The sequence below is a fragment of the Octopus sinensis genome, linkage group LG28 (genome assembly GCF_006345805.1).
Source record: "Octopus sinensis linkage group LG28, ASM634580v1, whole genome shotgun sequence".
In the NCBI taxonomy this organism is placed as follows: Eukaryota; Metazoa; Mollusca; class Cephalopoda; order Octopoda; family Octopodidae; genus Octopus; species Octopus sinensis.
The window spans coordinates 16,104,442-16,116,250 of NC_043024.1; the positions used below are offsets into that span (position 1 = coordinate 16,104,442).

The 11,809-nt window shown below is 39.4% G+C and overlaps 2 protein-coding genes across 2 annotated transcripts in view; both read right to left on the reverse strand.

The window, feature by feature from the left end:
• Window positions 1-3,587, reverse strand: part of LOC115225695 (glutamate--cysteine ligase catalytic subunit-like) — a 94,649-nt gene extending 91,062 nt beyond the window's left edge. The window contains exon 1 of the mRNA XM_036514543.1: window positions 3,380-3,587. The gene's annotated coding sequence lies outside the window, so the exon portion shown is untranslated. The remainder of the gene's footprint in view (window positions 1-3,379) is intronic.
• Window positions 1,835-2,983, reverse strand: LOC115225696 (zinc finger protein 239-like). Its single transcript, XM_029796612.1, has one exon. The coding sequence runs from the start codon at window positions 2,981-2,983 to the stop codon at window positions 1,835-1,837; it is 1,149 nt and encodes a 382-aa protein (XP_029652472.1).
• Window positions 3,588-11,809: the final 8,222 nt, after the last annotated feature.

The following is an 11,809-nucleotide window of genomic DNA, read 5'->3' on the forward strand; positions in this document are numbered from 1 at the left end:
CACCAATTTGGTAGGGTTTACACAAAAGATAATCACTTGTAATGTCCCTCATGTACTGATACGATTGAACAACAGTAGTTTGTGAAAGACCGGTCATCTGAGAAGATGTCTGTATGGCTGTATTATAGGACCATAAAGACGCGAGAAGATATTCAGCCGAGTCGTAATTTGCAATTTTCAAGAAACGACGACTTTTTTTATTTAGTTTGTTTAGAAAAAAAATTATTTAAATACATTTGCATACGCGCACTCGCGCTAGGTAGTCGTAGAACCGACTAGTCACGACTAGCTAGCGCGAGTGCGCAGAGCGGGACCAATCAAGATAATTCTCTCGGGTGGCGAACCTTCGGTATATGTACCGGATACATTTCAAAAAAGTGTTGTTTTTTTATATGAGAGAAAAGGGTTGAGAGAAAAGGGTTTTTGTTATCTTCAGAAATGTAAACAAAGTCACGTGTGTACTTATACCGAAGGATCCCCTCAAAATTATTTATTTTGTTTTATTTACTTTGCTAGGTGGTCGTTGGAGGATGCACGAGTACGCGCACCGGTACCACTCTTCTTAAATAGTACCGTAATAAATTACTTTCCACATATTTCACAGCAAAATGGTTTTCCTATGGTCTTTTCTACTCTAGGCACAAGGCCCGAAATCTTGGGGGAGGGGACCAGTCGATTCGGTCGACCTCAGTACGCAACTGGTACTTAAATTATCGACCTCAAAAGGATGAAAGGCAAAGTGAAGATCGGCGGAATTTGAACTCAGAACGTAAAGACAGACGAAATACCACAAAGCATTTCGCCCGTCGTGCTAACGTTTCTGTCCTATAGTATTTATTAATTTGTGTGTTAAGGTCACTGCTTGACGTGAATAATCTTCCACATTTTACACAATAAAAAGGTTTCTCTCCAGGGTGAATACGTTTTTGAACTGCAAGACTAGAAATATCGGAGAAAGATTTGCCACAGATATCACAGTAATATGGTTTATTATTATTATTTTTTTAAATAGTATATTTGATTAGTGAGTGTGTAAGAAGGCTTCCAGTAATGTATATATGTATGTTTTGTATGAATGTAAAAACAAATATCCAAAGGCGATACTCTTTCGTTAATAAACGTAATTTATTCCTTGACCACACATGTAGTAGTAGAAAGCACATCCCGAGGTAATTAAGGGTGTAGCGAGAGACACGAGAGAATTTCTCCATAAACATCCGAGGATTTGGTCCTTAATAGCTGCAAGATGTAAATAGCCAAAGCGTTGCGGAGTCAAGTTGCGAAGCGAGGTAGGAATCCCATGGCAGCAGGAAACGCCTTTTTTTTTTTGTTTTAATTGGCGTTAAATCAGCAAAGTGCTTTGTCAAATGGACGATCTATCAGCGACTGGTGTTCACATCTCAACGGTCCACTGGTAGCAGAAATCGGCATTCTTTCGATATAACTCGACAAAGTCAAAACACTTCACTTGGGGTATTTCCGTGGAAGCAAATGACAGTTCGATTCTTGTTTTCTGCTTGGAAATTTGCGGATTTTACATACACACCTGAAACAGGTAAGAACAAATATGCAAGGCTTTTTTTTCTCTTCAAGTTCAAAATGTGACATTGCTGGCATAATTTCGTTATATCTATTCTCCACAAACCACGGAAATACCCGAAGTGAAATGTTTTGATTTTGTCGAGTTATATCGAAAGAATGCCCAGAAACCTTACCTTTCAAAACTGGCGCACTTCACCGCTGGGCACTCACCTGTACCCTTCCGCAACCAGCAGTAATTGGGTGTTTGGAGCGTAGCACCACTGAGCTATGCCGTCACAACAAAATAGTCTGGCTAACATGTCTCACTGCAGTTTCTCTCGTGTTTCGTTAAGTCGCTGTTTGTAATAAATGATTTCCCACAGATATCACAACGAAAAGGTTCTTCTTCGGTGTGACTACGCTTGTGAACTACAAGGCGGGAATTCTTAGAGAAGGATTTCCCACAAATATCACAACGGAAGGTTCTTTCTCGCGTGTGTACTTGTTTGTGCATTTTTAAGTCACAGTTGGTGTCAAAATATTCCCCACAAATCCCACACTGGTAGGGGTTTCCTCCTGTGTGAATTTTCTTGTGTTTCGTTAAGTCACTATCGGTGACACAGGATTTCCCACAAATGTCACAACGGAAAGGTTTCTCTCCCGTGTGACTACGTTTGTGAATTGTAACATGAGAACTATTAGAAAAGGATTTTCCACAGATGTCGCAATGGAAAGGTTTTTCTCCCGTGTGACGACGTTCATGTACTACAAGATGGGAACTATGTGAGAATGATTTCCCACAGATGTCACAACGATAAGGTTTTTCCCCAGTGTGACTACGTTTGTGGAGAATGAAACAAAAATTCTGAGCGAAAGATTTTCCACAGACGTCACAGTGAAACGGTTTTTCCCCCGTGTGGATTCGTTTATGTGTCACCAAGTGGTCGTTTGTGATAAAAGATTTTCCACATATTTCACAGTGGTACGGTTTCTCCCCGGTGTGTTGTCTTTTGTGAACAATAAGATTAGATTTATCAGAGAAAGATGTCCCACATATATCACAATGATACGGCTTTTCCCCTGTGTGTACTCTTTTATGTCTTGCTAAATTACTGTTGGAGATGAAATATTTTCCACACGTTTCGCAGAGGAATGGTTTTTCTCCCGTGTGGGTTCGTTTGTGTCTTGTTAATGTACCGTTAGAGACAAAAGATCGCTCGCATATTTCACAGTGGAAAAGTCTTTTCGTTTCATGCATTCTTTTGTGTGTGAAGACTTCATGTTCCGAAGACAATGTTTTCTTACAAATCTCACAATGATATTCAAGATTTCCGTATAATGAACTTTGTTTCATAAATGTTTCACTACACAAAGGCTTCTCGTCATTGTATGTCTGCGGAACTAAATCGATATTGTCAAAAACAATTGGGTGTGAAGTATCCAAGGGTTTGACGTCCTCCATTGCGATTCTTAAAAGCAGAGAAATGTTTGAGTCACCTCGACAATAACTTAGTTTGTTGTCTTCGACATCACCACTTAAATAATGATCGTTGCTGGAAAGACTATCTCCTTCGAGGGGCCCACATATAGCTGAAGTCAAAGACTTGTATTTTACATTAAGAACTGTGGTTTTGGTAAACGAAAGTTACGTCAGTGAAAAATATAAAACATCCATAAATGCTTGGTTACACTCTTTCGGGCGAAATCGGAATCCTTCTGCTGTAAATTGAGATGGAAACACTCAGTTCGCATTTGTAAAGCAGGAAAATAATGACCAGGTTATTCTCTGATGTTAGAGAAAGAGAATGGTGTGTGTGTGTGTTAATTGCTCGTTAATTGGTTATGAAAACTTATTTACCTTGTCCTGTTAGGGAACGATTAAGGACGTATCGTAGTTTGTGGTGGAATATTTAATCTTGCAGCCGATGAAACAACGACTAGAATATATATTGGACATAATATATTATGCACAACAATTAAATTTCGCTTTAACACGACATAATTACGACGATCGAGCACAATTAAATGTATCTAGGTCAAGAAGAACGGGACGGTGTAATCAATAATTTTCCCCTCGTTTCATTGGTGCCGGTGTCATTAATAATTTCCCCCTCGTCTCATTGGCGCCGGTGATATAAGTTAAGTGTCCCTATCGTGATTTAATACTTAGAGAAACGCGTTTTGTTTTATCAATATCATGATAAAATTGTTTTACAAGGTTTGATGATGGAGAAAGAATACCGTCACCATCGTCGTCAACACTACACTTCATACTATAGAAACGATGGTAACCAGTTCTTTCTTTACGACCTCTTCCATTTTCTTTAAAACTTTACAGAAATTTAGCAGGAGTGGGTGTGTGGTACGTAGCTTGTTTACCAACCACATGGTTCCATGTTCAGTCCTACTGCGTGGCACCTTGGTCAAGTGTCTTCTTCTATAGCCTTAGGCTGACCAAAGCCTTGTGAGTGGATTTGGTAGACGAGAACTAAATGAAGACCGTCGTATGTATATATATATATATGTACAACAATTGAGGGCAAAATTAATTAATTATTAATCAATTTCACCAAGTGTTCAGTATGCAAAGGGACCATTCAAGGCGAATTCAAATTATTACATTATATAAAAGGGCTTAGTAAAATAAATTACTTTGCGGCAAAGTAATTTATTTTACTAAGCCCTTTTATATAATATATATATGTGTATATATATATATATATATATATAGGTCCCAATGCATCTACATAACTATATATTTTTACAGTGCACACTGGTTACAGTTAGTTTTTAAGGTTAGGGTTACGTGGGACCTCTGTACTTAAGTAGTACCTTTGAGTCTGTGTTTATTCCCCCCCCCTCACTCCATTACCGCAAGACACGGTGTTGGTGTGTTTATGTCCCCAGCCCACCCCGTAATTTAGTGGTTCAGCAAAAGAGACCGATAGGATTAGTACCAGGCTTTTAAAATAAGTACTGGGCTTGATTCAATCAACTAAGAATTCAAGGCAGTGCCCCAGCATGGCCACAGTCTAATGACTGAAACAAGTAAAAAAAGAAAAAAAAATGAAGATCAGATTTCAATTTTTAAAAAACGTCCCCCTTCTATTCAGAATTTGTACCACACTCCTTTGTTTGTTCAATTACAAACGTATGGATGTCTGCTGAACCAACAATCAACACACGACTTCAATTTGGTTGCTCCACATGCTTGAAATAGCAGTCAAATCTTCCTCAAATCACATACCTAATGTCTTATAAAAAGGACCCATTGGACAATATAATCAAAGACATGTAAAAGTATGGCGATTATGATTCTAAGAAATAATTTTTCCAAATTTCAATTTTTGAAATCACCCTTACTATTGGCATTTTGGAATGACAATAGATACCTGACAACCTGCTTCCGTTCTGGTAGAAAAAAAGATTGGGTGAGGTGGGAGCACAAGTGGAAGTTTACCATATAGCCATAGGAGTGGCTGTGTGGTAAGTAGCTTGCTTACCAACCATATGGTTCCGGGTTCAGTCCCACTGCGTGGCACCTTGGGCAAGTGTCTTCTACTATAGCCTCGGGTCAACCAAAGCCTTGTGAGTGGATTTGGTAGACGGAAACTGAAAGAAGCCTGTCGTATATATATATATATATGTATATACGTATGTTTGTGTGTCTGTGTATGTTTGTGTGTCGCTTGTGTGTTAACGTCCCCGTAACTTAGCGGTTCGGCAAAAGAGAGACCAATAGAATAAGCACTAGGTTTACAAAGAATAAGTCCTGGGGTCAATTTGCTCGACTAAAGGTGGTGCTCCAGCATGGCCACAGTCACATGACTGAAACAAGTAAAAGAGTATATGTTTGAGGTAGAACTCTGCTGACTGGAAAGAGGCAGACAAATTGCTATGGAAAATAAGATTAAGATGGTTTTAAACTTTTAAAACTTGCCCAACATCATGGCGAAGAAAGGGGAACCATATGGATGTAAACTGTGTTTTGCCTTATTAAATAAAGAGGCAGAGGCAAAAATATTTACCAAATATTTTGGTTTGAGTAGAGCAAGATGAACTGTGCTGAGCCATTCATTATTTTATTGGATGTAATTAAACTGAAAGCTGATAAGATGTTAAAGGTGTGTTATTTGAGGGAGATTTGGGTGTTATTACAAGTGACCACATTGAGGCCTTCCTCAGATAGTTGCCAATTTTCTTCTTACTCTTTTACACATTTCAGTCATTTGACTGTGACCATGCTGGAGCACCACTTTTAGTCAAAGTAATCGACCCCAGGACTCATACTTATTCTATCAGTCTCTTTTGCCAAACCGCTAAGTTTCAGGACCATAAACACACCAACATCAGTTGACAAGCGATGGTGGGGTGACAAACTCAGACACAAAGAAACACACATATAAATAAATGTGCATATATACGACAGGCTTCTTTCAGTTTCCGTCTACCAAATCCCCTCATAAGGCTTTGGTCGGCCCAAGGCTATAGTAGAAGACACTTACCCAAGATGCCACATAGTGGGACTGAACCCAGAACTGTGTGATTAGTAAGCAAGCTTCTTACCACACAGGCACGTGTGTGCCTTTTTAGATATATATTTTTTAGATGCACTTCAAAATACAGCAATTATCCAGCAAACTTGGTGTCAGAAGTGGCCCAGAATTGTAGATTTTCTGGTTTTCTGGAGACATTGAACATATTTTGACAAGCTTACAGCCATGAGGCAATGCTTCAAGCAGCACAGGTGCCTCAAAAGTAGAGGAATGTCTCTAGATGACAATGAGCAATCTGGATGTCCTGTAGTGAGTGTCAATCCCCAGACATGTGGAGAAAATACATCAGTTTGTGCATGAAGTCATTGGAGCGCAATCAACAACATTGCTGATGGTTCCATGTAGGCAATCTTAACACCTGAATTGAACATGCAGCTTGTCTCTGTAAAGTCTGTCCTCCACCTGCTGACCACGGAGCAGAGGAGCATCGTGTCAAAGTCTGTCAAGATCTCCGTCAGCATGCTGCTGATGACCCATCCTTCATGTTGAGGACCATCACTGGTGATGAGAGTTGAGTCTATGGGCATGACCCCTGAAACAAAGCAACAGTCATTATAAGGGAAGAGCCCTTCATATCCACGACTGAAGAAGCCATAACACAGCTGCAGCCTATTATTTTTCTTCAACATCTGTGGTATTTACTCTTTTACTTGTTTCAGTCATTTGACTGAGGCCATGCTGGAGCACCGCCTTTAGTCGAGCAAACTGACCCCAGGACTTATTCTTTGTAAGCCTAGTATTTATTCTATCGGTCTCTTTTTGCCAAACTGCTAAGTTACAGGGATGTAAACATACCAGCATTGATTGTCGAGCGATGGTGTATGTGGGGAGGGGGGGGGGGACAAACACAGACATACAAACATATACACATACATACATATATATATACATATATATACGACGGGCTTCTTTCAGTTTCCGTCTACCAAATCCACTCACAAGGCTTTGGTTGTTATGTCTTCACTCTCTATTTATTATTTCTTTACTGCCCACAAGGGGCTAAACATAAAGGGACAAACAAGGACAGACAAAGGGATTAAGTCGATTACATCGACCCAGTGTGAAACTGGTACTTATTTAATCGAGCCCGAAAGGATGGAAGGCAAAGTTGACCATGGCGGAATTTGAACTCAGAACAAAACAGCAAAGTCTACCTCGGCAGAATTTGAACTCAGAACGAAACAGCAGACGAAATACCTATTTCTTTACTACCCACAAGGGGCTAAATACAGAGAGGACAAACAAGGACAGACAAACAGATTAAGTCGATTAAATCGACCCCAGTGCGTAACTGGTACTTATTTAATCGATCCCAAAAGGATGAAAAGCAAAGTCGACCTCGGTGGAATTTGAACTCAGAACATAATGGCAGACGAAATACCGCTAAGCATTTCACCCGCCTTCTGTTATCTTCTTATTGGAAAGATGGCATCAGTAGTACTTCTTCACCTCAGCTATACTCATTCTTTTCATCATGAATTGATTTCCAACTCTTTCCGTAACTTTCATAATCTGGTCCAACACTTTGATACTCCTATAACTAACTCTAAAGCATCCTTTTGGCCCTTGTAACAAATAGTTGCACTGCTAGCAATGACATGCTAGAAATGACTAGGAACTAGCTAGTCCAATTAACTAGCAAGTATCCTAGTCCACCAGGCATTTTGAAGATCTCTTGGAAGCTTTCTGATGGATGTGCCTTCATATTTTTTGTTATGTATGATAATTGCTTTATCATACTGCAGTCAATTGGATCTATACAGAGGGACCCTCTTTCTCCCACACTCAGTAGCTTTTCATAGTTGCCTTTCCTTGCTCCTTTCCAAAATCAGTAAGCACAAAGGCGTCGTTATACATCTGTACACACACATACAATCTTGATTCTCTCTTATATATTGTCTTGCAATCTGGAATTCTTCATGTCTCTCTGATCCTCTGACTGTAGAATATTGCAAACATCTTACATTTTGTTTCTTCCCTAGCTAAATGCATTTTAGTTCGGGTGTACTGAGCAAAGCTTCTCTTCAAGTTACCTGTTTTAGTTCTCTGCAGCCCTCTTTCTTTCGGGTGACATGGAAGTGAACAGAGTGCTCTTCTCCTCTCATATATGTTGTCGCAGTATCATCTTTCCATGTTCATCTTCCAAGGGTCAGACTACATATATATCATCATCATCATCATTGTTTAGCGTCCGCTTTTCATGCTAGCATGGGTTGGACGGTTCGACCGGGGTCTGGGAAGCCAGTAGGCTGCACCAGGCTACAGTCTGATCTGGCAGTGTTTCTACAGCTGGATGCCCTTCCTAACGCCAACCACTCTATGAGTGTAGTGGGTGCTTTTTACGTGCCATCGACACAGGAGCCAGAGTAGGCTGGTAACGGCCACGATCAGTTGGTGCTTTTTACATGCCACCAGTACAGACGCCAGTCAAGGCAGCGCTGGCATTGGCCATGTTCAGATGGTGTTTTTTATGTGCCACCAGCACGGGTTTCCATTTGATTTTTATTTTGCTGTTGATGTACTTGACTCAATAGGTCTCCTCAAGCACAGCAGGTCACCCTACGATCCAAGGTTAGCACAGCAGGCCGTCCTGCAAGCCATGAATTTACTTTATTTGTCGGGTCTTCGCAGTCATGTAAATAAATATGAATAAAAAATAAAATAAAATAAATATTTCCTTCTCGAGCCATGCCAGGCTCATGAGGGCTGGTTTCCCAGTGTATATATTCCCCATCTGGATAGGACGCCAGTCTGTCACAAGATTACTCACTTTTGCCAGCTGAATGGGCTGGAGCAACGTGAAAATAAGTGTTTTGCTCAAGAACATGATGCATCACCCGGTCCAGGAATTGAAACCACAATCTGATGATCAAGAGTCCAACACCCTAACCACTAAGCTACATGCCTCCACTGTAAATTTAAACACATTGCCTAAAAATATGACAGTCAAGGCTGAAAAAATTCTTTTGATTATAAGCCGGCTGGATCAGACCTTTCACTAAACATCAGCTTAGTCTATGTCAAGCCAACAAGGATACTCAGTTTTCTAGAAATAGAAGCCAAATAACCCTCAAATACCACCCTATCTTCTGAAATAAGCTTTACATACCCCTGATAAAAATAGGATGGTTCAATCACTTAGCGTGGATTGTGTGAACTACAGAGTGGCCTTTTATGCGTTGGCTGTAAGTTAAATGTATCTTATGCTTAAGTTGTTGGAATGACCTCAGCTGCAACACTTTTAATTATAGGTTTGCTAAACCAGGGCCCTACTAGGTCTAAACAACAACTTAAACAATGTTCTCATCAGTGGTGATCTGACATTTTCCCTAGTTTCTTCTACCACAAACAAACTCTCTGATAACGATGCACCATATTATCACTATGTCCATACCTTGAACTGCTAATCTGTTTTAACCCATATATGCCCATCACAAAAAATGAAGTCTTCAAATTTCATTGTACTTAAACATTATGGTAAGCTTTCACAATCTGGAAAAGAAGGACAGCATGTTCACTACGGGTGTCGACTTCCAACTGAACATTTCGTATGCTCAGTCAGATGCGCTCATGTCCAAACAAGAAGGAGCAGGTTTTGCATTGTGAAAATGCAACAGGGGTATATATGAGTTAATTTTCTATTATCAAGGGGAAAGTTTCACAGGAGTGATACCAGAAAACTCAACAGTAGGACGCTCTTTCGGCAACCTTTGCAACATTCACCGAAGCACAGCTTTGTAAAATATCACAGGACATGGTGCCACATCATTTTGTGCCATGAAAATGGTGTTCATACAGACCTCAATGTGCGACAGTGTCAATGAAAGCAAATATACGAGAACCAGTATTGTTCTTATTACTTTCCAGTTAGCTTTGCTTTGTCATCTAGATTTATGCCACAAGTATTTTTGAGTTATTTTCTCTGAGCTCCCTCGTTTACCCTGCTGTCACCCCCACCATGCACTATGTCCGTATTAACAATTTTCAGGCCATCTCTACTAAATGTCACCACTCTATTCTCATGCATTCCTTACCCTTTCCCTCTCTACTGGCAAACAGCCACTTCTACAGTATCAACTACCAACCAGCAAGCGAACTTGTTACTGCCACTACAATTACCGTATTTTCCACTGTATAAACCGCTATTTTTTACCTGGGGAATTCAGTGAGTGGCTTATAGAAAGGTGCGTCTAACATGTGTACTTTTAGGAGGAAAATAATTTGTGTATAGAGACTGACTGATTCCACTGAATTTTTCAGAAGAAAGGTTGGTTGGTGAACAATGTGAAAGACTACAGCCACAGTACATTGGTGCCAGGAAGAAAACGAAGCATATTTTTGTTTTGTTTTACCTTCATGTTTTGATAATGTCATTTTTAATCTAATAAAGACTTTAATATTGACAAAATGTGTTTGTTGTTGATTATAATAAGATAAAATCATAACAATAACAATACATCTCATAATTGTAAAATAAGGCATTTGAAACTGCATACACGTCAACAACAAAGGAGCTAGCTGCGGACCAGTAACTCTATAGATCTTTTAAACATCGGGGCACTTTGTGAGGATAAAACCAAAATTTTCCCCCAAATTTGGCCTTGCGGCTTAAACACTGATTTTGGGCAAATGAATAAATATATGTAAATAATATTTCTTCCTTCTTGGTGTTGATTCTTCAATGTTTACTGGTTACTCTGAAGTGAGAACCCTAAAAAAAAGCGTGTAATAGGCAACGCAGGCAGGAAACAAAAAATAAAATAGAACAGAGTGGTGACATTTAGTAGAGATGACCCAGAAGTTGTTCCTCTTTGATTACCATTGCAAAACAGCAGCAGCCTTCTTCAACTGAATACATATCGCTGATTGGTTAAAATTTACTCAAATACGACAACCCTAACATGAAATAACTTCTAAAATGTTCAAAGTGAACGGTGTTCTGCATGAGAAATTACACCAGTATACGAAGTTAAAAACAATTAATTAAAAAATATGTGAGCCGAACTAAAAAGATTACTCTCTTTTTACTTGTTTCAGTCATTTGATTGCGGCCATGCTGGAGCACCGCCTTTAATCGAGGAACTCGACCCCGGGACTTATTCTTTTGTAAGCCCAGTACTTAGTCTATCGGTCTCTTTTGCCGAATCGCTAAGTAACGGGGACATAAACACACCAGCATCGGTTGTCAAGCAATGCTAGGAGGACAAACACACACATGCATATATATATATATACGACGGGCTTCTTTCAGTTTCCGTCTACCAAATCCACTCACAAGGCTTTGGTCAGCCCAAGGCTATAGTAGAAGACACTTGCCCAAGGTGCCACGCAGTGGGACTGAACCCAGAACCATGTGGTTGGTAAACAAACTACTTACCACACAGCCACTCTTCATTATTTTTTTTAAATCAAATTAAAAGAGCAATGATGACAAAAAAGGATTATGGTGAGCTACACAGCTCCTGGTTTCAAATTGAGTTCGGAAGTAGCATTTTCTCACTTGAGAGAGATACTGTATGCAACATGTCACTTCAATTATACAGATAAAAATTTTTTTAAATAAGAAATTGTGATACTAAAATGGAGATAAATAGAAAAAAAAAGCAAATAATTTTTAAAACTTTTTATTATATTTTGAGTGTGTACATATACACACACACATATTTGTATGTAGATTATCATTATTTTTACATTAAATGTTGTGTTATACATCTGTGTGGGTGTCTCTATAT

What these genes read in the sequence shown, in the direction of transcription:
- LOC115225696 (XM_029796612.1), bottom strand. Translation starts at nt 2,983, where the DNA reads ATGGAGGACGTCAAACCCTTGGATACTTCACACCCAATTGTTTTTGAC.